Below are 26703 nucleotides of genomic sequence, written 5' to 3'. Positions count from 1 at the left end.
AAGATCAAGAAGACATAATTCTCAAAAAAGCTAACACCAAGATAACATTTAATTAAACCACAGAAACAATGGTTATAGTACAGCATATTCATAAGCAAAAGATACACCATGTTTAAGTACTTACAAAGTTACAAACCATTTGCTTCCTTAACATTTTCCATATTTTAGGTTCATACATGAGGATGATCAGATTTACCACTTTTTTGGATGGAAAAGGGGGGAAATGTGTATTTATCATCTGCTAGATGTGCTCACTGTATGCTCCGTTATTTATATGCAAGGCCCGGGTGACTGGAAGTGCAGTTGTCAGGCATTTTAATAAACTGGACAGCCATTTGTTTCTGCACGACAAGGCATCTTTACACAGGAGCAATCAGGAGAAAACAGGAAACAGCCAAGCACTCTGCACTGCAACACGCCACCTTAACAGCTAACCAGCATTACTCAACTGCTACACAACTGCGCCTAGTGCACAAAAATACATAAGAGAAGAGATTAGAATTGTGTTTGGTAAACAATCCTTTAAAAAAAAAAATCAAATCTTTTCACCTGAAGTCTTTATACAAATTTGGGTTCAGATTACCATTTAGATCTGAAGGTAAATAACATATAAACAAATTTACACCAACTTTTGTAGGATTTTAATTTTAAGGAATGAAGGCAATGTTGAGTCAATCTGTTGACAGCTTTAGGCTGTGTGTAATGGCTGCACAGGTTTCCTTATTAAGTCAGGAGGCCACAATTTAGGTTATCAATCTGTTTAATTTCAAACAAAAAAAGTCAGCACTATATAAACAAAAATGAAATTTTACCTCAAATATCCAATCCAATAATGAAATCTGAAGTCGTTCACCTCACTAAATTACAAGAAATTTGAATAACAGCAACAAAATGGCACATAAAATGAAGTTTGCCACCTGAGGCAAAGATTTAAAACAAGTAAAAAGTTAGACAAATGTTACAAAATAACCTTTTTCAATAGCCAGTTGCTTGTTCCAAGGACTCTTCCGTGGACCGATGGACTGAGTGTGTGGTCCTTTTTCCCCAAGTCCTCTGCTATGCTGCTGCGTGCTGACCCATCTAGGTTTGAAAAGAAAAGGGTTCAGTTTACCTTCTATTGCTAGTAAGAGTCCAAAGGGTACATGGTTTCGTCTCAGGCATGTACTTACTAAGGCTCTGGTGAAACAAGGAGGTTACAGTAAGGTTCCACCCAGCCATCGTTTTTTTTAAAAGGCCCAAGTGGGAAAGTGTCAAAGACTACCACCATCAGCATGTACAAGTTTGAATCTATGAATTCTTGGCCAAATAACCAAGGTGGAAAAACGGCAACGGGGGTTATAAAAAAAAAAAAAAAGAAATAAAAGGAAAAAAAAAAGGGGAGGTGGGATGGGGCTGTATCCAAACAAAAACTTACTATCAGAATATTCGAGTATAAAATTAAGTTGCTTTCATGAAACATTTGGCAATCGAGAATATTTTTACTTCAGCTACTTTAGGGCCCTTTCCTTTAAAAAAAATAGGACCAAACAATTTGAGAGTTAAAGACACACTATCCTTTCCCCGCCCAGTGCAGTACCTGTAAGCTTTCTTTTGGGGTGCCAAAAGTTCATTGCTTCTTAATTGCAATTCGTTTGCCACATCCATTAGAAGTCCCAGTCAGTACAACAATAGTTGAACTGATCGTTTTCTCTACCAGGATAGTGCATCTTTAACATTTAAAGACAAACCTGCTCCAATACACGCCCACAGAAACTGGTCCCTGGAGGATCAGCCAAATCAGTTAAAATCTGCAATACTGGCCAATATTCTTTTATCAAACAGGAGACCGCAGCTTTAAAGGGGGAAAATGCAGACGTTGGATAAAAACAGCAAGAAATAGTCATTTTCATTAATAGGTCTCAAACAGTATGAAACAGCCATTATTATCTAAGCTTTACACACATCCTCTGTAGACCCCTCTTCGAGCATTACTCCCAAAGCCGAGCGAGTAACTCCAGAGCAGCACTCCTAACACGAGGAGTCACTGGCCTAACATGGCTCCAAAAACCTGCTCCACACCCCATTCGGTCAGGGCCGTGCGCCTCGGGCCCGCGCAGACATTACCATTTTCTTAGGACGACACCGCTCCTTCCTCTTCGGGAGACTTCGGGGGGCTCTTGGAGCGCGACCTGGACTTGGATTCCCTCTTGGACACGGGCGGAGGACTCCTGGATCTCGAACGGGATCTGGACCGCGAGCGGGATCTGGATACCGACGAGGACTTGGACTTGGACCTTCGCGCCGACCGGGACTTGGAGGTCGAGCGGGATCGGGAGCGAGTGCGGGACCGGGACTTAGAGCGGCTGTAGCGGGAACGGCTGCGGGACCGGGAGCGGCTCCGGCTGCGCGATCGGCTGCGGCGACGTCGCCTCGGGCTGCGGAAGGGACCCACGGCGCGGCGGGGTGAGCTCCTCTCCGCCGCCCGCCCCGCCCGCCCGCCGCCATTATCTCTCTGCCAGGCGCCATTTCCCTCGCCGCGAGGCGGGGTCTCGGTGCCGCCGCCGCCCGCCCTCCCTCCTACCCCACGTGCGCCGCCCGCGGACCTTTGTGAGCCTCCGCGCCGCCCCGCTCACCTTCGGCTCCGACGTCCGTAGCCGCCGCCGCCGTACCTGCGGGGTGGCGGGCCCCGGCGGCTGTGGTGCGAGTCGGGCGGGCGGCCGTAGCGCGCCATCTGCACCCGCAGCTCGCGGCCGTCCAACACGGCCCCGTCCATGGCATCCATGGCGTCTTCGGCGTCGCGCTTGTCGTGGAAGCGCACGAAGGCGAAGCCGCGCGACTCCTTGGTGTAGCGGTCCCGCGGGATGTACACGTCGCCGACGCGCCCATACTTCTCGAAGACGCGCCGGAGTGTGTCGGGCGAGGTGCGGTAGGTGAGGTTGTCCACCTTGAGGGAGGTCATGCCCTCCACATCGGGAGGCGGGCGCCCGTAACTCATGGCTCCTGGGCGGCCTGGGGCCCAGCGACCTAGCGCCGAGACTCTAACGCCCTGGGAGGGACCGCGCGCTCAGAAGCCGCTGCTCTCCCTGGTCCTATCTGCCGCAAGCCGCGCCTCTCCAGTGGCAGTTGTCCGCGTGCAGAAGCGGGAGCGGCCCAGCGAGCAAGCGCAAGACACGGCAAAGCCCAGCGTACCCGACCAGCAACTGAGCTGGCGTCCGGCCCCACGCGTATTTATAGTCCTCCTCACAAAATGGCGCCCGCGCCACCCGGAAATAAATCCTGTGATTGGTCCGTCCCTCCCCCTCCCATAACGTCGCCGCCGCGCGCCTGGCTCCTGCCCAATGCGCCTGCGCAAGTCCCGGCGGGCGGGCCAAAAAGCGCGCAGTCACTGCAGTGGGGAGGGGGAGCGGCCCTTGCAGACAGTTGGAAAGCCCGCCAAAGGCTCTTTTCCGCCGGCGACACAGAGGGAGCGCGCTCGCGTGAAGAGGAAGAGGAGGTGCTCACTACCTGGACCCGCCTTCCCTCCCCCCCATACCAATAACCAGCCTCCACGCCTCCTCTTCGACCCAGCCCTCAGCCTCGCGTCTTTCAAAAGGAGGGTACAGTAGCCCTTCATTTGCCTCTCCGTTCCCTGGTCACTTTAGACCTCGTCACGTCACTGACACACACTTCAACTCGATGAACTACGCCCCCTCCCCGTCAGTCCCCCTAGACCTAGCCCGCTCCTTCCCTTCCTCCAGGGGCGAGGGCGGGGCCTGCGCGCCCCCGTGCAGTTCAGGACTACATTTCCCGGCGGGCCCCGCGGCCGCAGTCAGCTGACAGGTCGCGTGACCCCCGGTGAGCCAGGTCCGGAGGGCGGGGCCCCGCGGCCGCTGCAGCTCGCCCTTGCTCCTAAATCCCTCCTGGCGGGCCCCTCACCGAAAGCGGCTTGGTGCGGTCGGGCGGGTGTCTTCCGTCCTCGGACCGCGTTCCTGGCATGTCGTAGCCGTGGTCCGTGGGGAAAACTTCGCCCTCAGCCGGGATTCTGATCGCAGAGGTGGAAGTTGACAGCTTGGCTGCCCGGCTCCGGGATCTGTCTCCGGCCATCGTCTGGGTTTCTCCTGCCTTCCACGGTTTTTGCCTCTGGGTTCTCCTGGAGCCAAGCTGACCGTGCCAGGCCGCCGCTGACCTCCGGCAGTGAGGGGCCAAGATGTCCCCGGAATCTAAAAAGCTTTTCAACATCGTTATCTTAGGTGTTGCCTTTATGTTTCTGTTCACCGCCTTTCAAACTTGTGGAAATGTGGCGGTGAGTCGCAAACCTGTACTCCTTTCTTCGAGGTGCCTGTCATACCGCATTCGGACCGAGATAGCAAACGTCAGTCATGTCCGCTAGCACGCGTCAGTCGCACCTTGTGTCTTCCTCTCTGTCTGTGAGTGAGTTTGAGTTCTCCCTTGCGGAGTGTTCAGTGGTGCCGTTTACTGCCGCGACTCGGGGTCGCGCTGTTGGCCACGGTCATTTAAGTCCTTGTCTGTATTAAACTCCAGGTTTGTGTACTTGGGTGGTTAAGACAATAAAACCGAAGGTGTAGGTACGACTGGTTGTGACCCTCTTCTCCTTCCCTGGCACCGGTTGTCTTCTCCACTTGTCCTTTTCCTCCTCTCAGTGGACTTTTGTGGCAAAGTGGTGAGCATGGTGAATCTTGACGTTTTTCCGAGTGTGTGGAATCAGGCTTTGCAAGGAGGGAGGGAGATGGCAGAGCATTTTCATTGATTAGTTTTATCTTCCTCACAGCAAACTGTCATCAGGAGCTTAAATAGTACAAATTTTCATGGCAGTGGATACACCAGGTACTGTACTTTGCTTGACTTGACTTTGCATGTAATAACCAGCAATAAAATATTCTGATTGACTAGTAGTAATTTCTCTCTCTCTCTCTCCTGGTCTTTTGAGGTAGGGTTTCATTCTAGTCCATGCTGACCTGGAATTTACGCTGTATTCTCAGGGTGCCCTCAAAATCATGGTGATCCTCCTACCTCTGCCTCCCAAATGTTGGGATTAAAGGCATGCACCACCACGCCCGGCTTACTTTTGATTTTTTTGAGGTAGGGTCTTTTTCTAGGCCATTCTCACCTGGAATTCACTATGTAATCTCAGGGTGGCCTGGACCTCATGATGATCCTCCTACCTCAGCCTCCCGAGTGCTGGAATTAAAGGCGTGCATGTATACCAGCATGCCTAGCTTCTCTCTCTTTCTCTTTCTCTCTTTCTCTCTCTTAACATTTGGGTTTACCCAAAAAGCTGAGGAGTGATGATTGCTCCCGCCCACACACACACATACCTGAACTACCCTATTGAGAGAGAGTAATACAATTAACGATGGTGAAAAAAAAAATTTTTTTTGTAGAGTTTTAAATCCCAGCTTCAGCCAGGCACAGTGGCTCACACCCATAAATAAATCTATTACTCAGCACTGAGAAAGCTGAGGCAGGCAGATTTTCTGAGTTCAAGTCCAGCATAATCTACACAGAAGGGAGTTCCAGGCCATCCAGGAGAGGAAGTCCTTCTCTTAAAAAAAAAAAAAAAAAAAAAAAAAACATTAGCTTTAAAACTTGAAGCTGCTGGTGGTGGCACACACCTTTAATCCCAGCACCCAATGCAGAGTTAGTAGGATCACTGTGAGTTCAAGGCCAAACTGGGACTATGGTGAGACCCTAACCTCAACAAAACAAAACAAAAAAATACATACCACACACACAAAACCAAAGCAAAACAAAAACCTTAGGTAAGTTATTTCCATGTGCCTAGTTTCTAATACTTTCTCAATGTAATCCTAAATAAGACTGATTCCTGAGGCATATGGTCTTTTCATTTTGGTAATTTCATTTTGAATTTGTATTCCATACACACAAACAGATCCCTCTCCGTCCCCCTTTGTTCCTCTCTCCTTGTCTGAGACAAGGCTTCATGTGGCCTTGAACTCTCCACCCCAGATCCTCTTGCCTCTGTCTACCCCCCAGTTCTGGACTTACAAGCATGTATCACCACTCCTGGTTCCAGAGTTCTCATTCATATTCATACTCTCTTGTGAAAACCAGAATTGCTGGGAAAACATCTCAGTCTATAAAACACTGCCTCATAAAGTGCTAGGACTATAGTTCGAATCCCCAGCCTTCATATAAGTGCCAGATGAATCTGGCAGCCACCTGTAATCCCAACACACAGGTGAGGACAGGAAATCCCTTTGGCAAACTAGACTAGCTGAATAGTGAGCTCTGGGCTCAAGTGAGAGGCAGAGTGTGATGGCGAAAGACACCCAACATCAACCTCTGGCTTCCACATGCACCCGTGTGTGTGTGTGTGTGTGTATACAAAAAAAACTTTAATCGACAAAAATTGTTTATCTGTACAAGAATTTTAAAAATATGCATACATTGTGGGATGATTAAATTGAGCTATACCACTGGGCATGTGAGCACACACTGTTAATCCCAGCCCTTGAGAGGCTGAGGTAGGAGGATTGCCATGAGTTCAAGCAGCCTGAGATGACATGTGAATTCCAGGTCAGCCTGGGCTAGAGTGCCCACATAAAGTGCACATACATCTGGAATTAGATTGCAGTGGCTGGAGGCCCTAGTGTGCCCATTCCCCCTTCTCTCTTTCTCTTTTTCTTTCTGTTCCTCTTCCTCTTTCTCTTTCTCTGCTTGCAAATGAATAAATAAGTAAATTAATTAAAAAAAAAACAAACAAGCCAGGGCATGGTGGTGCTTTTAATCCCAACACTTGGGAGGCAAAGGTAGGAGGATTGCTGTGAGTTCAAGGCCACCCTGAGACTACATAGTGAATTCCAGGTTAGCTTTGGCTATAGTAATATCCTACCTTGAAAGACCAAAAAAAAAAAAAAAAAAAAAGTGAAGTTTTAAAAATATTTATTTGAGGGCTGGAGAGATGGCTTAGCAGTTAGGCGCTGCCTGTGAAGCCTGAGGACCCCAGTTCAAGGCTCGATTCCCCAGGACCCACATTAGCCAGATGCACAAGGGGGCACACACATCTGGAGTTTGCTTGCAGTGGCTGGAGGCCCTGGTGCACCCATTCTGTCTCTCTCTCCCTCTTTCTCTGTCGCTCTCAAATAAAAATAAACAAAAAAACTAAAAAAAATATTTATTTGAGAGAGAGAGACTGGATGCTCCAGGGCCTGTAGCCCCTGCAAATGAGCTTTATACACATGCACCATCTTATGCTTTACCTAGGTCCTGTGGAATTGAATGTGGGTCCTTTGGCTTTGCAGTCAAACACCATAACCACTAAGCCATCTCTCCAGCACAAAAGTAAAGTTTTGAGGTAGGGTCGCACTCTAGCCCAGGCTGACTGGAGTTTACTATGTATTCTCAGGCTGGCCTCAAACTCACAGGTATCCTCTTACCTCTGCCTCCTGGGTGCAGGGATTAAAGGCGTGCACCACCACGCCTGGCTGATAAAAGTGAGTCTCTAAAGTAGAACTTCAGGCTGTTTGTTCTTCCCTTTGGTGTGTCCTGTGTGCAGCATGGCCATTATCTACGGAGTGTTTTCTGCTTCGAATCTGATCACCCCATCAGTGGTTGCAGTCATAGGACCTCAGATTTCCATGTTTGTCAGTGGCTTATTTTACAGGTGAGTAGTGCAACTTCCTATCCCTGGTGGCATTGAACGCTCCCAGCATCTTTTAGGCATACAGTAAACTTTTTGTTTTGTTTTGTTTTTGAGGTAGGGTCTCACTCTAGTCCAAGTTGACCTGGAAGTCACTTTGTCATCTCAGGGTGGCCTTGAACTCATAGTGATCCTCCTACCTCTGCCTCCCAAGTGCTGTGATTAAAGGCATGTGCCACCATGCCCGGCCACACAGTAAACTTTTAATGGATTTTCAGGCTTAGACTGCATAGGAAATAAAGGGTATTATATATGAGTATATCAAGTTCTTTTTGCCAGGCTTGGTGGCAGATGCCTGTAAGCCGGTGTTTGGGAGGTGGTATGAGGAAGATAAGAAATTCAAGGTTATTCTCAGCTACATAGTGAGTTGGAAGCTGGCCTGAGCTACATGAGACACTATCTCAAAAAGAGCCAGACTTGATGGCACACACTTTAATCCCAGCACTCAGAGGTAGGATGGCCATGAGTTCCAGGCCACCCTGAGACTACAGAGTGAATTCCAGGTCAGCCTGGACTACAGTGAGACTTCTTTTCTTTTAAAGAAAAATATTTATTTATTTCAGTACAGGGAGTGGGGTGGGGTTGGGAAGAGGCAGATGAGAGAGAGAATAGGTGTGCTAGGTCCTCCAGCCACTGCAAACAAACTCCAGATGCATGTGCTTCCTTGTGCATCTGGCTCATGTGGGTACTGGGGAATGGAACCCGGGTACTAAGTTTTGTAGGTAAGTGCATTAACCACTAAGCCATCTCTCCAGCCCAGTTCTTTTCTTCTTTACTGAGACAGAGTCTCATTAGGTAGCCCATCCCAGGCTGACCTCAAACTTGCAATGCTTCTTCCTCAGCCTCCTAAATGTTGAGGTAGTAGGCATGAAACACCATGTCTAAGTGTATATCAGCTTTTGTTTCACTGTTTCTAAATGGAGCTGAAAAGAACTTGTAATGAAGTAATCATTTCTGATAAGTTGGCTAGTGGACTTAAGAGAGGTAATGAGATGTTTCTGTACTTGCCGCATGCTAAGTAATGGCAGAGTCTTCTGCAAACCTGTAAAAAGCCTGGATTTACAAACCTGAAATGATAAATTAAGACGTGAGTAGCTCCAGCTGGAGGCTTAGCTCAGTGGCAGAGACAAGGCTCTGGGCTTGATCCCTAGCACTGCAAAACCAAATTACATTTGTTCCTTTTTCAAAACCAAGAAAGAGCTGGGTGTGGTGGCGCATGCCTTTAATCCCAGCACTCAGGAGGCAGAGGTAGGAGGATCGCTGTGAGTTTGAGGCCACCCTGAGACTACATAGTGAATTCAAGGTCAGCCTGGGCCAGATAGAGATCCTACCTCAAAAAAACTAAAAAAAAAAAAAAAAAAAAAGTGCTTCGCAAATTGCATTTTTAAAGGGCAAGAAAACCCTCAGAACTGAGTCCTAGAAGGCATGCTTGCATTCTGTTTCAGGTATTGTTTGACTGTAATACGTTGACCTGTTATATTTTAGCATGTACATTGCCGTTTTTATCCAGCCTTTCCCATGGTCCTTCTACACAGCATCAGTTTTCATTGGAATTGCAGCTGCTGGTAAGCATTGCTGTTTACTCTGTCTGTTTCAGGGCCTACCTAAGGGTCTTAGTTTTGTGTTTAGCATGTAAAGCCACATGATTTTAGTCCTCTGATAAACTTTTGATTTGAATTGTAGTGCTTTGGACTGCGCAAGGAAATTGCCTGACAATAAATTCAGATGAGCACACAATCGGGAGAAACAGTGGCATTTTCTGGGCACTCTTACAATCTAGGTAACATTCCTCTTGGAGCTCAATCTATTTTTTTAATAACACTGTTTGTTTTGTATTTATATTACAAATTGAGACCATCTATATTGCATGATTTAAGCTCCTAACTGAATATGATAACACATTCCTAAATTTACCTGGGTTTGTAGGATTACCTAAGATGCATGGAGCTGTCACATTGGAACTTAACATTAATAAGTGGGAAATTTATTAATCTCCATGTATTTAGCATGTGCTATATTTCAGATGCTGCTGGGTTATTTACTTAGTTGCACATTATCTCCACACAAACCTAGAAGTGGGAAGGCATTATCTGCCCTCTGCAGATGAGAAAACAGACTAAAAGCTACCCTGTATTGGCCATCACTATCTGGGCTCCAACAGCCACATCCTTCCCAGCCGGCAACACTGTCTGGGAGCTGTTAACAAATGGACTCAGAGTCAGAAGTGAGACTCAATATACCAACCCTGAATGGTGCAGCGTAGTACATGTAGTTTTCTTTTCTTTCTTTCTTTATTTACTTACTTACTTATTTGAGAGTGACAGAGAGAGAAAGAGGCAGAAAGAGAGAAAGAGAGAATGGTTGCGCCAGGGCCTCCAGCCACTGCAAACAAACTCCAGAAGTGTGTGCCCCTTTGTGCATCTGGCATACATGGGTCCTGGGGAATCAAGCCTCGAACCAGGGTCCTTAGGCTTCACAGGCAAGCTCTAACTGCTAAACCATCTCTCTAGCCCCTATGTAGTTTTCTTAAAAAAAAAAAAAAAAAAGCAGCACAGTCATTCTGCTTATGTCTGTTGGGAATATGTCCTGAACCTGAAGAGCTGGCATGTGGCATACACTTGTACACTTGTAATCCCAGCACTCAGGAGGCTAAGGCAGGAGGATTGCAGTGAGTTCAAGACAAGCCTGGGTTACATAGTGAGCTGCAGGCCAACCTAAGCTACAGTATTAAATCCTGTTTGTTCGTTTAATATATCCAGAAGATTTACCTTCATGATACCTTGCTTATAATTTTTAAAAAAGTTATTTATTTATGTGCAAGCAGAGAGAGAGAATGAGCATGCCAGGGCCTCTAGCCACTGCAAACGAACTCCAGACACATGTGCCACTTGCACATCTGGCTTACGTGGGTACTGGGGAATCAAACCTGGATCCTTTGGCTTCTCAGGCAAATGCCTTAACCACTAAGCCATCTCTCTAGCCCCTTGCTTATATTTTTAGTGTGAAGAAGGCTTAATAAATGTGAGTGTTTATTTTTAAAGATTTCTTAAATTGTGTGTGCGTGTGTGTGTGTGTGTGTGTGTGTGTGCATGGATGGGCACAACAGGGATGAACACCAGACATTTGTGCCACTGCTTGCACTACTTTTTGTGTCAGGCTTAGGTGGGTGGCTTGGGAATTCAACCTGTGATAGCAGGCTTTGCAAGCAAGTCCCTTAACAGCTGAGCCATCTTCCTAGCCCCAGATGTGACTGTGTAGTTGATGATGGTGGTAGGGTTTTTTTTTTTTTTTTTTAGGCTTTGGTTTTGTTAGACTGATTGGGAGTCTCACTGTGTGACCCACACTTGAGCTCCTGCACTCATGTGATTCTCTTACTTCAAGCCTCCCAAGTAGCTGGACTATAGTGCAATTACCACACTGGTACAAAAATTTAGTGTTTTTTTTTTTTTTTTTAATTTTAGCTGGGTGTGGTGGCACACACCTTTAATCCCAGTACTCAGGAGGCAGAGATGAGGGATCACTGTGAGTTCAAGCATCTACGTAGTGAATTCCAGGTCAGCCTGAGCTAGAGGGAGACCCTACCTTGAAAAAACAACAAAAAAAAAAATTTTTTTTTTGAAGTAGGGTCTCCCTCTAACTCAGGTGGACCTGGAATTCACTATGTAGTCTCAGGATGGTCTTGAACTCATGGCAGTTTGCCTACCTCTGCCTTCTGAGTGCTGGGATTAAAGGCGTGTGCCACCTCATCCAGCTAAAATTTTTAATTCTTATTTTTATGTATTTATTTGCAAGCAGAGAGAGAGAGAATGAGCACACTAGGGCCTCCAGCAACTGCAGACAAACTCTAGATGCATGTGCCACTTTGTGCGTTTGGCTTTACGTGGGTATAGGGAAATCAAATCCCAGTCAGTAGGCTTTTCAGATAAGCACCTTAACTGCTGAGCCATCTTTCTATCCTGAAATTTAGTTGTGATTTATTTATGTGCCAGACATTACACCACTTTTTGCATCAGGCTTTACATGGGTTGCTGGGGAATTGAACCCAGGCTACCAGGCTTTTCAAGCAGAATCCTTTCACACATTACCCCAGTCCCAAAAGTTTTGTTTTAAGGAGTTACAGAGTAACAAACAGGAATGCTGGTGATTGACTCTTTCCTTAGGAAGACATGCTGATTAGATGTGGGTAGCTAAATCATGGGGCTTTTTTCTCCATAGATTCTTTAAAATTTAGGACTTTAAAAACAGCTATCACTGAAATATCGCTATCGTATCTTCCAAGGCTCAGGGTCCATTGAAGAAGAGGTGGTGGAGAGAATGTAAGAGCCAAAGGAAGGGTAGGACTGCTTACAATGCAGTTGTCCAGACATAACTTGGCCTCGATATCCATGACCTCCCAGTATCTAGCACTACCTTCACAAGACTCTCATAAAAGAAAGAAAAGATGATGACATCAAAATAAAAGAGAGAATAATGGAGGGAGGGAGGGGATAGGATGTACAGTGGATTTGTGAAGGGGACAGTGGGAGAGGGAGGGAATTATGGTTTATTGTCTGGAATTATGGAACTTGTCAATAAAAAATTTTTAGATAAAAGCTATGCTGGTCGTGGTGGTGCACACCTAAATTAATCCCAGCACTTGGGAGGCAGAGGTAGGAGGATGGCTGTGAGTTTAAGGCTACCTGAGACTACATAGTGAATTCCATCCAGTTCAGCCTAGGTTAGATGGAGACCCAACCTGGAAAAACCAGAAAAAAAAAAGAGAAAAAGTAGTTTGTCCAGGTGTGGTGGCACACTCCTTTAATTCCAGCACTTGGGAGAGGCAGAGGTCAGATGATTGCCTTGAGTTTGAGGCCAATGGGGGACTACAAAGTAAATTTCAGGTCAGCCTGGGGCTAGAGTGAGACCTGCTTCAGGGGAAAAAAAAAACTAATACTAATGATAGTAAAGTAGCTTAAGTTTGTTCCAAGAAACCATTTCCAGAGCTGTAATAAATCACATGCTTGAAAGTGAGTCAAGTCCTCTGAAGGGTGGCTCTGAATCAGGTTACTGTCACATGTGAGGAGTCCGAATTCCAGCTGGGTCAGTTAACTTTCTCAGAAAGAGTCAGGGGTGGAGGTGATACTTTTAAGTAACTGAGAGCAGGTATTTTCTTTACAAAGTAGATCTTTTACTCTTTCTCATCTCCCCTACCTATGTACAAATAAAAAAAAAAAGTTGCCGAGTGGGCATGGTGGTGCCTTCCTTTAATCCCAGCACTAGGGAGGCCTAGGTAGGTAGTGGTAGGAGGATCACTATGAGACCATACCTCATAAAACCAAAATAAAATAAGTAAAATAAAGTATTGGGAGGGGTGGTAACAACAAATATAAAGTTTCTACTTAACTAAAAGAACAGCTGGGTGTGGTGTGTGGTGGCACATGCCTTTAATCCCAGCATTTGGGAGGCAGAGGTAGGGGATCTCTGAGATCGATCTCCCTCCCTCTCTCTCTCTCTCTCTCTCTCTCTCAGGTAGGGGATCTCTGAGATATCTCTCTCTCTCCCTCCCTCCCTCTCTCTCTCTCTCTCTCTCTATACACACACACACACACACACACACACACACACACACACACACACGTACGTGGTGACGATAGCTCAGTGGTGAAAGTCCTTGCTTGCAAAGCTCCTGGTCCAAATGCGATTCTCTAGCCGTTCAAGAAAGCTGGGCACAAAAAGTGGTGCAAGTATCCAACACTGTGGCATGAAGCCCTGGCATGGCCCCATACATACATACAAAGAAAGTAAAAAAAATGTTATTGGGTTGAGCCGGGTGTGGTGGTGCAGGCCTTTAATCCCAGCACTCAGGAGGCAGAGGTAGGAGGATCGCTGTGAGTTTGAGGCCATCCTGAGACAACATAGTGAATTCCAGGTCAGCCGGGGCTGGAATGAGGGAAAAAAAAATGTATTGGGAATAATTAATTGTTTCTAAAAGCCATAAGTATTACAATGATTTCCCAGCATCCTTTCTTCTGTTTTCTCCCCCTCAGCTTGTTCTTTGGAAACCTCTACATATATTTTGCCTGGCAAGGGAAAACTCAAATATCAGGTTGGTTTTATTCATGTTGCTTTATTCATGTATTTTCAAACCATGCTATCAGCTCCATAGAATTCCTATTATTGCTGTGTTTAAGCTCATTTTAATAAGCTTTGGCACTCTGAGATTCATTCAGATACTTGCTTTGGTAAGTTTTTTCCTTGGTTTATTATTATTATTTTTGAGGTAAGGTTTCACTCTAGTACAGGCTGACCTGGAATTCACTCTGCATTCTCAGAGTGGCCTCGAACTCACAGTGATCCTTCTACCTCTGCCTCCAGAGTGCTGGGATAGAAGTGTGCACCACCACCCTGGGCATGCTGGGCTCTTGGCATTTTTTTTTTTTTCCAGGTAGGGTCTCACTATAGCCCAGGCTGACCTGGAATTCACTGTGGTGTCTCAGGGTGGCCTCAAACTCACAGCAATCCTCCTACCTCTGCCTCCAGAGAGCTGGGATTAAAGGTGTGCACCACCACGACTGGCTTGGCTTATGTTATTCAAGGAGGTTCATGACTGTGCTTCCTGGTGCATTAGCAAGTATGTCAGAAGGTCCAGCTTTGCACAGGCCTGCAGTCAGCCCTCTGGAGGCTTTTGAGGGTTGTGCTCTTCCATCTGCACACTCCTGCCCTGAAGAGCGTGACTGTTCCTGTGCTCGTGTGCTTTGTCTTGTTAGTTCCTAACTCAGAGACGGAGGTAGAAGAAGATCCCTAAGATTTTATTTTGTTGATGTTCCTCCCTCTTCCCCTAGGGAGTCTCACACAAGCTGACCTGGACCTCACTCTGTAGTCCCAGGATGGCCTCAAACTCAGAGCCATCCTCCTACCTTTGCCACTCCCCATTGCTAGGACTAAAGGTGTATGCCGCCATGCCTGGCTTCTGATGCCTTTAAAGTAAATATTGAGGGGCTCGGGAGATGGCTTAGTGGTTAAAGTGCTTGCTTGCAAAGCCTGTCCAGCTGGATGGACATTTTTTCTTAGTGGCAAGAGACCCTGGTGCACATGTACACACGCGCGCATATGTGAGTGCATGAATTCATTAACGAAAAATAAGTATTGAATAAAGAAGCCTTTTTCTGGTTTATGAACAGTCTGACATAACACTAAAATTCTGGTATTGTTTCATCAAGCTATCCACTTTCTTCTTTTCTCTCCAGAGAGTGACCGGAGAACTGTGTTTATTGCCCTAACAGTGATTAGCCTTGTGGGGACAGTCCTATTCTTTCTCATTCGAAAACCAGATTCAGAGAATGTTCTTGGAGAAGATGAATCTTCTGATGACCAGGACATGGAAGTTGTCGAGTAAGAAGTTGCCAACATTCCTTTTCATGCCGAAGGATATTTTGAGTGAATCTAGTCTCGAGATTACTAATATTTTGCTGAAGCTGACACTCTAGTACCACAGCAGGACGTGAGGGGGCCTTTCAAGGGCAGATAAGGGAAGTTATGAGGGATAAAGAACAAAGGTTATCTAGGGAGGCAGGGGAGGCAGTAAAGGACTTAAAAGGGGTTTTAAGTCTGTCCCCAGCTTTGTCATTAACATGTGTGACCCTGGGCAGTAGCAGTAACCTCATCAAGTCTCTAAGTTTCTTACTCACTTCAGCAGGCCTCCCCTGTCTTTCCATGTCTTTCTGGACGTGGGCTTGGAAATGAAAGAGAAAAGAATCTTTCCCCTAGTTCCTGTTTGTTTCCAGCTCTGAGGCTTTCTGATTTCCTGTGGTGTGAGTGAGTGGCAGGGACACCAACAGTTGTCACAACAGGCTCTTGGCTTAGACCTGGTTCTTCCACTAACCTGAATAGGTGGTTTTCCCAGATTACTCTAAATGGGGAAACAAATGTGTAGCTCTCTATTTTTGTAAGTATTATATATTACTTGAGCATATTTCTTAATTTTTTTCTTTTTAGACAGGGTCTTATGATGTAGCTCAGGCTGGAGGAGTCTTGAGATCCTTCTGCCTCAGCCTGGTGGGATTACAATAGGTGTGTGCCAGCACATTCTGCTTTCTGAGCTCATTTCAGTAGTGACAGTATGTGACATCACAGGTCACTTTGTTACAGGAAATTGAGGCTCACAGAACCGACACCAGAGACTGAGTAGAGAATTATGATGAATTGCTTATTTTCACACCATGCCAGCATGGTCCCAGGGGAATCTCTTCCAAAGCCTGAACCCTGATTCTTGGTGGTTCAGAGCTTATATGCCTTAGTTTGGACTACTCTCATTATTGTTAATTCTCAGAGCCCTGGCCTAGTGCCAGAGACCTTAACTATGTCATATGCAGGTTTTACAGAAACAGAAAAATGGTTAGTTAGCAGACAGATGCCTGTAGCTGTGCCATGGAGATAAAGAGAACCGTAAGATGATTTATGGTATGGGATAGGAGCTGCAGTACAGATCAAGGCCTTGAAACAATACACAAACCACAGTGTTTGGCTTAACCAGCATAAAAGTACAGGACACGACCAATACAAAAGTCTATATGGTACAGGACATAACCTTGGGGCAGAGGTTTCTAAGTCTCCTCCCCCACTCTCCATCGCAACCTAGCGCTTAGGAGGTAGATATAGGAGAGTCAAGAGTTCAAGATCAAGCCGGGCGTGGTGGCGCACGCCTTTAATCGCAGCACTCAGGGAGGCAGGGTTGGAGGCCACCCTTAGATGACAGAGTTAATTCCAGATCAGCCTGGACCAGAGTGAGACCCTACGTTGAAAAAAAAAAAAGAATTCAAGATCATTTTCAGCTTCATAGTGAGTTTGAACCCAGCCTTGGTTACATAAGATCTCATTTCAGGAAAAACAAAAAAACAAAGAAGGGGCTGGTTAAAGGCACATACTTACAAAGATTGTAGGACTAGGTTCAATTCCCCAGCCACCCACATAAAGCTGAGCAGGCATTTGTTTGGAGTGGCAAGAAACCCTGGCATGTCTGTACACACACACACACACACACACACACACTCTCTCTCTCTCTCTCTCTCTCTCTTTCAAATAAATAATTAAAAACTTAAAAGAACAATAAAAGCCTAGGTGATTTTTCTGCAATATTATTTAGATTTGAGAAGGGAAATGAGAAATTAATCTTTTCTACTTTCATTTTGCTTTGTTTCTGAATTTTTTGGGGGAGGTAGGGTTTTGCTGTAGCCCAGGCTGACCTGGATTTTATTATGTAGCCTCCAGCCTGATCCTCCTACTTTATCCTCCCAAGTGCTGGGATTAAACTCATGCACCACCACACCTGGCCTTGAATTAGTAAATTATGAAGATTATTTTACAGTTTTTCATTCATCATTAAAACTTTTTTTTTTTTTTTTTTTTTGATTTTTCAAGGTAGGGTCTCACTCTAGCTCAGGCTGACCTAGAATTCACTATGGAGTCTCAGGGTGGCCTCAAACTCATGGTGATCCTCCTACCTCTGCCTCCCGAGTGTTGGGATTAAAGGCGTGTACTACCACGCCTGGCTTCATCATTAAAACTTTTGCATTGAGCATTCTAAAAAGTGCCTAAAATTCCCTAGTTCCAAATCTGTATAAGTTGATTTAATTTTTTTGTTGTTATTGTTTTTGTTTTTGTTTTTTGAAGTAGGGTCTCACTGTAGCCCAGGCTGACCTTGAATTTATGGTGGTCTTCCTACCTCTGCCTCTTCAGTGCTGGGATTAAAGGCATGTGCCACCATGCCTGGCTCTTGTTTTTGTTTTTTGAAGCAGGGTTTCACTGGAGCCCAGGCTGAAGTGGAACTTACTCTGTAGCCCAGGCTGGCCTGGAACTCATAGATCCTCCTATCTCAGCCTTCCAAATACTGAGATTAAGGGCACATACTACCACTTATTTAAAAGAGAGGTGGTACTTTAGTTAAGAGAGCACATATACAGACACACAGGCATGCATCACACAATAGGCTTTCTGTCAGTGCTGTAGATATGACAATCATCCTATAGAGTTATATTGCCTGACAAAGTTAGGCTTAGCTTGTATGAGTCTACTCTGAGATTCCCCCATCACAATTGCCTAATGATGCGTTTCTTAGCGCATTTCATTGTGATGACTTTTTTTTCCACATGTTTTAGTTTTGTGTCAGCATGAGTGTATGTGTGGTTGTGTATAGGTGTGCACATGTGTGGAGGTATGAGAACAACCCGGATAGCTAGCTGTGCAAGATGGGTGCCACCCTGGAATACAGGATAAATAAGGTTTTCTTGCAGGGATGTTTTCCTGTTGGCTAGAGTATGCTATCAATGGGTGTGGTGATACCCATTTGGGAGGCTGAAACAGGAGGATCAGGAGTTCAAGTTTAGGCTCAGCTACATAGTGAGTTCCAGGCCATCCTGGGCTAGAGTAAGACTGTCCCTCAAAACACACAAACATACAAACAGAATGTATTTCTAGATCGGAGATGTAGCTCAGTAACAGAGTGTTTGCCTAGCATAACTAAGAATCTGAGTATTATCCTTGCACATGAGCCAGTGACTCTGCTGAACTCTGTCCGAGCATATGTGTGTGCACACGCACACAGTGTATTTCTTTTTTATAGCTAATTTTAAAAATATTTTATTTATTTATTTATTTGTTTGTTTTTCGAGGTAGGGTCTCATTCTAGCTTGGGCTGTCCTGGAATCCACTGTATTGTCTCAGAGTGGCCTTGAACTCTTGGGGAATCTCCTACCTCTGCCTCCCGAGTGCTGGGATTAAAGGCATGTGCCACCACGGCCGGTACAAAATACTTTATTCAATTTTTAGAGAGAGACTGAGAATAACAGAGAAAGAAAGCCAAATAGAGAGTGGGCACTCCAGGCCCTCCAGCCACTGCAGACTCCAGATACATGCACCACTTTATGCATCTGGCTTTACATGGACACTGGAGAATCAAACCTGGGTCCTTAGGCTTTGTAGAAAAGTGCCTTAACCGCTGAGCCATCTCTCCAGCCTTTGTAGTGAATTAAAAAAATTATATTTATATTTGTTTATTTGAGAGAGAGAGATACAGAAATAGGCAGGGAGGGAGAGAGAGAGAGAGAGAGAATGGGTGTACCAGGGCCTCCAGCCACTGCAAACGAACTCCAGATGTGTGTGCCCACATATGCATCTGGCTTACTTGGGTCCTGGGGAGTTGAACCAGGGTCTTTTGGCTTTGCAGGCAAGTGCCTTAACCGCTAAGCCATCTCTCCAGTCCAATAGTGAATTTTTTTTTAATTTTTATTAACATTTTCCATGATTATAAAATATATCCCATGGTAATTCCCTCCCTCCCCACCCCCACACTTTCCCATTTGAAATTCCATTCTCCATCATATTACCTCCCCATTACAATCATTGTAATTACATATATACAATATCAACCTATTAAGTATCCTCCTCCCTTCCTTTCTCCACCCTTTATGTCTCCTTTTCAACTTACTGGCCTCTGCTACTAAGTATTTTCATTCTCACACAGAAGCCCAGTCATCTGTAGCTAGGATCCACATATGAGAGAGAACATGTGGCGCTTGGCTTTCTGGGCCTGGGTTACCTGACTTAGTATAATACTTTCCAGGTCCATCCATTTTTCTGCAAATTTCATAACTTCATTTTTCTTTACCGCTGAGTAGAACTCCATTGTATAAATGTACCACATCTTCATTATCCACTCATCTGTTGAGGGACATCTAGGCTGGTTCCATTTCCCAGCTATTATAAATTGAGCAGCAATAAACATGGTTGAGCATGTACTTCTAAGGAAATGAGATGAGTCCTTTGGATATATGCCTAGGAGTGCTATAGCTGGGTCATATGGTAGATCAATCTCTAGCTGTTTTAGGAACCTCCACACTGTTTTCCACAATGGCTGGACCAGATTACATTCCCACCAGCAGTGTAGAAGGGTTCCTTTTTTTCCACATCCCCGCCAACATTTATGATCATTTGTTTTCATGATGGTGGCCAATCTGACAGGAGTGAGATGGAATCTCAATGTAGTTTTAATCTGCATTTCCCTGATGACTAGTGACGTAGAACATTTTTTTAGATGCTTATATGCCATTCGTATTTCTTCCTTTGAGAACTCTCTATTTAGCTCCATAGCCCATTTTTTGATTGGCTTGTTTGATTCCTTATTATTTAACTTTTTGAGTTCTTTGTATGTCCTATATATTAATCCTCTATCAGATATATAGCTGGCGAAGATTTTTTCCCATTCTGTAGGTTGCCTCTTTGCTTTTTTCACTGTGTCCTTTGCGGTGTAAAATCTTTGTAATTTCATTAGGTCCCAGTGGTTAATCTGTGGTTTTATTGCCTGAGCAATTGGGGTTGTATTCAGAAAGTCTTTGCCAAGACCAATATGTTGAAGGGTTTCCCCTACTTTTTCCTCTATCAGTTTCAAAGTTTCCGGTCTGATGTTACAATAGTGAATTTTTAAAAGTTTATTTATTTATTTATTTGTAAGCAGGGAAAGATAGAGGGAAGAGAGACAGACAGAGAGAGAATGGGCTTGCCAGGGCCTCCAGCCTCTGCAGACGAAGTCCAGATACATGCACCACTTTGTACATCTGGCTTTACATGAGTACTGGGGAATCAGAAATTCACTATGTAGTCTCAGGGAGGCCTCAAACTCACAACGATCCTTCTACCTCTGCCTCATGATAACTGGGATTAAAGGCATGTGCCACCATGCTCGTCTTCTCCAGCCCTTTTTAAAAATTATTTTTAATTTATTTGAGAGAGAAAGAAAGAGGCAGGCATATATAGAGAGAGGATGAGTGCGCCAGGGCTTCTAGCCACTGCAAATGAATTCCATACATATGGGCCACCTCCCATATTTGCCTTATGTGGATACTGAGGAATGGAACTGGGTCCTTAGGCTTTGCAAGCAAGCACCTTAACCATTGAGCAATCTCTTCACCCCCCCCCCCATGCAGTATATTTCTGTCCTACCTGAAGTATGTATTTGAAAGAAAGAAAGAGAATGGGCGCACCAGAGCCTTCAGCCTCTGCAAACAAACTCCAGAAGCATGTACCACCTTGTGCATCTGGCTTATGTAGGTCCCGGGGAATCAACCCTGGGTCCTTTGGCTTTGCAGGCAAGTACCTTAACTGCTAAGCCATCTCTCCAGCCCATTTCTACAAAGGCAGTATGTGTAACATGTTTTTTTCCAACTTTTTAATTTACAGCTTCCATAGTTATAGACCATAAACCATGATAATTCCCTTCCCATCCCACTTTCCCCCTCTGCCATATCTCCTCCTGCAGTCAATTAGTCTCTCTTTTATTTTGATGTCATCATCTTTTCCTCCTATTATGATGGTCTTGTGTAGGTAGTGTCAGGCACTGTGAAGTCATGGATATCCAGGCCATTTTGTGTCTGGAAGATTGCATTGTAAGCAGTCCTACCCTTCCTTCGGCTTTTACATTTTTTTTCCACCACCTTTTCCGCAGTGGACCCTGAGCCTTGGAAGGCGTGATAGAGAGGTTTCAGTGCTGTCACTTCTACTCAGCACCTTGATGCCTTCTGAGTCATCCCAAGGTCACTGCCATATGAAAAGAGAAGCTCTTCTAATCAAAAGTGAGAGTAGCATTAATATATGGGTATGAACATTGAGAAAAGTGCTTATAAGGCAGTTTGGTGAGCATAATATATTCATTTAGCCAACAACAGCAGGTGTTATTCCCCTAGGGTGTAACCAATTTTCTGTGGAAGAGTTGTCTTCCATTGGTCACAATGAAGAGGTAGGTGCTGGGCACCGCTTTAAACGCTATGAAGCAGGGACTTGGGAAGCAAAGAACAGTGAGAGTCATTAGACAAACTTGGCAGGCCACATGGAGGACAGAGCTTTTACAAAGCTAAATGAAATGAGATAGCCACTTAGTATCCAGTTAGCACCTTTGTTCTCTTTTCAATTTTCAAGCAGAAACCTGTCTTCTTTTATCTCCTTAGGTCTGCCCAGAACAATATGACAAAGGCAGTAGATGCATTTAGTAAGTATTCTCTGGTAACTCTGGATTGACAGTCCCCTAGTGTTGTCAGATTTCCAGTTATACAACTCTCAAACACATCAGTCCCCTCCATGGTCATGCTAATGTGGGGCTGTAAGAGATGAGTGGTAGTGTGTCAGCCCATCTGAGCAGTGTGTGAGAGCTGACAAGAGGCCTCAGGCGTGGGGATGCTGTATTGACACCGGGAGCTGAGAGCAAATTGCTGGCCACTCCTTGAAGTACACACGCCCTGTGAGCCTTCTTCGTCTCCGAGGACTCTGTGGAACTGTCCGTATGGTTTTCTTCCTGTGGTTATCACAACAGTTCTGAGGGCTCTGCTCTGTGCAGAGACCCTGTCTTCGTTGTAGAGAGGAGAAGCTCAGGCTTCCAGAGCTGCTACTTCCAAGTAACTAGACAGTTGAAGGAGTGGAGGCAAGTTTTGTGGAATGTAAGGAGACTTCCCCCTTCAGTGGCTGGGTTAGGTGATAACTCAGCAGTTGGCAGCTGGGGAGCATGTGGTTATCACTGTCCAGGCTGCAACTTTAAAAAAAATTCTTATTTATTTACTTATTTTATTTGAGAAAGAGTCAGATAGATGAGAAAGAGGGAGAGAGAGAATGGGCACACCAGGGCCTCCAACAAGTGCAAACGAACTCCAAACACATGAACCGCCTTATGCATCTATCTTATGTGGGTACTGGGGACTTGAACTTGGTTCTTAGGCTTTGCAGGCAAGCATACTAACTGCTAAGCCATCTCTCCAGCTCCCCCCCCCCCCGACTTTGGTTTTTGAGGTAGGGTCTGTTTCTAGCTCAGGCTGACCTGGAATTCACTGTGTCGTCTCAGGGTGGCCTCAAACTCAGCAATCCTCCTACCTCTGCCTCCCGAGTGCTGGGATTAAAGGTGCGCACCGCCATGCCCGACTGAGGATGCAACCTTTGCAAGCAGACATTAGTTTATTGACAGGACAACAGGCTGTCAGAAAATTTGGAATCTAGTCTGCTGAAAAAAATTTACAAATCTTGGAGCCAGGCATGATGGCACACGTCTTTAATCCCAGCACTCAGGAGGCCGAGGTAAGAGGATCGCCATGAGTTCAAGGCCACCCTGAGACTACATAGTGAATTCCAGGTCAGCCTGACCTAGACCAAGACCCTACCTTGGGGGGAAAAAAAAATGGCTGGAGAGATGGCTTAGTTAAGGTACTTGCCTGTGCATCCTAAGGACCCAGGTTTGATTTCCCAGAACCCACAGTTGGACTATGTAGTGAATTCCAGGTCAGCTTGGTCTAGACTGAGACCCTACCTTGAAAAAACAAAACACGTACACACACACACACACACACACACACACACACACACACACGTATGTATGTATGTATAATCTTACCCAAGGTCAGCCAGCTAGTCACGTGGTGGTTGAGCTGGATTTGAGCCCGACCCTTTATGGGTAGAGCCAGTGATTCATACAGTGGACATGTGAGGTTTCCTCAGACAGGCGGTCTTCTGACTCCAAGCTTGTCTTTCTGGGGAGAATCTCACTGAGGCAGTTTCTCTCCATGGGGAGTGCCTTCTGGGCCATACTCTTTTAGCAAGCCTGCTGTAAGAAATCAGCTCTCAGGACTTTACAGCCATTAAGGGTTTATGAGAACTGGCTGAATTGTCTTGGGCTAGTGTGGGAGCTGTTGTTCTAATCAGCTGAGGCCTGGCTCAGATACCACAAAGCTTGTTTTTGATGAGTTTTGTAGCCTGTTTTAGGAAGGGTCTGTGGTGGGGCTGGAGAGATGGCTCAGCAGGTAGGGCGCTTGCCTAGAAAGAGTCCGTGGTGGTGTGAGTGTCTGAACCTCCTGTATCTCTATAGAGTGTATCATTAGAGCTGTTTTTCCAGGCTTTTATTTTATTAACTTCCTGGTTTTTAGGAATGCATTCATAAGTATAAATTGGGCTTCATGCATAGTTAAATAGGATATAGCCTGCTTCCCCTACTAAAGAGGGAGGTCATTCAGGGCTGTGGAGATGGCTCAACCATTAAAGGTGCTTGCTAGCAAAGCCAACCCTCCCAGGTTCAATTCCTCAGCACCCATGCAGAGGCAGATACAAAATGGTGCATACATCTGGAGTTCATTTGCAGCAGCAAGAGACCAGCAGCAAATAAATAAATAGATAAATAGTAAATAAGCATGAGAGGTCATCACCACTGGAAGTTGGGCTTTCAGCTTTGCATGTCTAGAAGGTTGTCTGTCAAAAGGCCTCCACAGGAGCCAGAGGGGAGTAGGAGTGGACTGAAATAAACTTATAGAAATTGGAGGCCTAGAAATGGCTCAGCAGTTAAAAGCACTTGCTTGCAAGCCTGACTGCCTGGGTTTGATCCCCCAGTACCCATGTAAAGTCAGGTGAACAAAGTGGTGCATGTGTCTAGAGTTTGTTTGCACTGGCAAGGGGCCTTTGCCTCTCTCTCTCCTTTTGAATCTAGATAAATTTTAAATTTTTTTTTTGGTTCATTTTTTATTTATTTATTTGAGAGCGACAGACATAGAGAGAAAGACAGATAGAGGGAGAGAGAGAGAATGGGCACGCCAGGGCTTCCAGCCACTGCAAACGAACTCCAGACGCGTGTGCCCCCTTGTGCATCTGGCTAACATGGGACCTGGGGAACCGAGCCTCGAACCAGGGTCCTTAGGCTTCACAGGCAAGCGCTTAACCGCTAAGCCATCTCTCCAGCCCGAATCTAGATAAATTTTAAAGAAAAAGAAATTTATGAACTGGGTATGGTGACACATGATTTTAATCCTAGCACTTGGGGTGGCCACCCTGAGAATACATAGTGAATTCCAGGTCAGCCTGGGCTAGAGTGAAACCCTACCTTGAGCCCACCCCCCAAAATTTTTTTAAAGAAATTTAGTGTTCAATGAAAAAAATAAGCCAAATATGGAGAATTTTTGTTGTTTTTTTCTAGGTAGGGTCTTGCTCTAGCCCAAGATTTTCTTTTTTGGCTTTTCAAGGTAGGGTTTTGCTCAAGCCCAGGCTGACCTGTAATTCAGTATGTAGTCTCAGATTGGCCATGAATTCACAGCAGTCCTTCTATCTCTGCCTCCAGTGCTGGGATTAAAGGTGTGCGCCACCATGCCCGGCTTCAGGATGATTGTCTAACTCTGGGCTATGAAAATTTACTGTTTTGTTTTTTTTTCCCCTAAGAGTTTTGTACTTTTCCTACATTCAGGGCTATGATCCATTTTGAGTTAATTTGCTGTGCCCATGACTGTGTATGTTTGTACAGTGCAAGTCCTTCAATTTTGTTCTTTTTCAAGATTGTTTTGGTGACCCCTGGGTCCCTTGAATTTCCATATTAATTTCAGGATCAAATCATCAATTTCTGCAAATAGATTATGTGTACTTAAGAGGCTTTTTAAAAACAACAGTAGTTTTTAGGAGCTAGCAGTTAAGGTGCTTGCCTGCAAAGCCTAAGGACCTAGGTTTGATTCTCTAGTACCCACATAAGCGAGATGCACAAGGTGGTACATGTGTCTGGAGTTTGTAGTGGTTGGAGGCACTGGTGTGCCCATGCTCTCTGTCTGCCTCCTTCTTTCTCAAATAACATATTTTAAAAAAGAATTAACTAAAAAAAAATTATTTTTTGGTTTTTTGAGGTAGGGTCTCACTCTAGCTCAGGCTGACCAGGAATTCACTATGTAGTCTCAGGTTGGCCTCAAACTCACAGCAATCCTCCTACCTCTGCCTCCCGAGTGCGGGGATTAAAGGTGTGTGCCACCCTGCCTGGCAAAAAAAAAATTATTTTATGTCATTTTAGGTTTATAGCAAAACTGAGCAGAAAATATAGCATGTTTCCCACACCCCATTACAATTTCCTGCCATCATCATTATCTCCCAGCAGAATAGTATGGCTGTTACAAATCTCCAGAGACCATGCTTTACATTAGGACTCTTTCTTGGTATTGTACATACTGTGGGCTTGAGCAGCTGTGTGGGTACCCACTGTTACAGTCCACTGGACACTGTTAGAATGTAGAATGTCTTCAGTGGTTATATCTTCTCATTGTTCTAAAGTGAACATGATTTGACAGTGTAGTTACTGTTTTTAATTTTATTATTATTATTATTATTATTTTTTTTTTTTTTTGGTTTTTCAAGGTAGGGTCTCACTCTAGCTCAGGCTGACCTGGAATTCACTATGTAGCCTCAGGGTGGCCTCGAACTCATGGTGATCCTCCTACCTCTGCACCTCCCAAGTGCTGGGATTAAAGGCGTGCGCCACCATGCCCAGCTAATTTTTTTTTTTTTTTTTTTTTTTTTTTTTTGAGGCAGGATCTCACTTTAGCCAGGCTGACCTGGAACTCACTTGGTAGCTCCAGGCTGACCTCAAACTCACTGTGATCCTCCTGCCTCAGACTCCAAAGTGCTGGGATAAAGACATGCTACCATGCCAGTCTAGTATACTATTTATTTATTTGAGAGAGAGAAAGAGGCAGATAGAGGAAAATAGGTATGCCAGGGCCTGTAACCACTGCAAAAGAACTCTGGGCACATGCACCACCTTGTGCATGTGGCTTTATGTGTGTAATTGGACCCTGTCACTTTGCAGGCAAGTACCTTAACTGCTGAACCATCTCTCCAGCCTCCTAGTATACTTTTTAAAATTAAAAATATTTGGGGGCTGAAGGGATGGCTTAGCAGTTAAGGTATTTGCCTGCAAAGCCGAAGGACCCAGGTTTGATTCCCCAGGACCCACGTTAGCCAGATGCACAAGGGGGCACATGCATCTGGAGTTCATTTACAGTGGCTGGAGGCCCTGGCACACCCATTCTCTCTCTCTCTCCCTCTTTCTCTGTCAAATAAATAAATAAAATTGAAAAAAAAGTTAAAAAAAAATTTGGGGCTTTGGAGATGACTTAGTAGTTTGAGGACCTTGCTTGCAAAACCTGCTGATTCAGTTCCCTAGTATCCACATAAAGCCAGACGCAAGAGTGGTGCATGTATCTGACATTTGTTTTTAGTGGCACGAGACCCTGGCACACATGGGTATATATACACACATA

General features: G+C 45.2%; 2 protein-coding genes across 6 annotated transcripts in view; one reads left to right on the top strand and one right to left on the bottom strand.

Annotated features, from left to right (window-relative positions):
* Positions 1-18: 18 nt before the first annotated feature.
* Srsf2 (serine and arginine rich splicing factor 2) lies at positions 19-3197 on the bottom strand. 4 transcript variants are annotated; one of them, XR_006638884.1, is made up of 5 exons: positions 2613-3197; positions 2104-2414; positions 1728-1831; positions 971-1080; positions 19-465 (listed from the first exon to the last, which is right to left on the bottom strand). XR_006638884.1 is itself a non-coding variant. In XM_045158020.1 (3 exons), exons 1-2 carry the CDS (start codon positions 2972-2974, stop codon positions 2111-2113), a joined length of 666 nt encoding a protein of 221 aa, XP_045013955.1. In that variant the 5' UTR covers positions 2975-3194; the 3' UTR covers positions 19-1080; positions 2104-2110. The 4 variants fall into 4 exon arrangements, 1 of the variants encoding a protein (XP_045013955.1); XR_193067.2 differs by having other exon boundaries at positions 19-1080; XR_006638883.1 differs by lacking the exon at positions 1728-1831 and having other exon boundaries at positions 2613-3194.
* Mfsd11 (major facilitator superfamily domain containing 11) overlaps positions 2775-26703 on the top strand; it is a 35398-nt gene continuing 11469 nt past the window's right edge. The window contains exons 1-8 of one of the 2 annotated variants that reach the window (XM_045158018.1): positions 2775-4261; positions 4748-4803; positions 7496-7603; positions 9125-9204; positions 9323-9419; positions 13666-13724; positions 14866-15010; positions 21613-21653. In XM_045158018.1, coding sequence (XP_045013953.1) covers positions 4166-4261; positions 4748-4803; positions 7496-7603; positions 9125-9204; positions 9323-9419; positions 13666-13724; positions 14866-15010; positions 21613-21653 — 682 coding nt within the window. In that variant the 5' untranslated portion in view covers positions 2775-4165. The other variant, XM_045158019.1, reaches the window with a different exon arrangement.

Source organism: Jaculus jaculus, chromosome 9, assembly GCF_020740685.1.
Source record: "Jaculus jaculus isolate mJacJac1 chromosome 9, mJacJac1.mat.Y.cur, whole genome shotgun sequence".
NCBI classification, from domain to species: domain Eukaryota; kingdom Metazoa; phylum Chordata; class Mammalia; order Rodentia; family Dipodidae; genus Jaculus; species Jaculus jaculus.
Note: the sequence above shows the minus strand (reverse complement) of the source record. Positions and strands in the feature narration are given on the sequence as shown.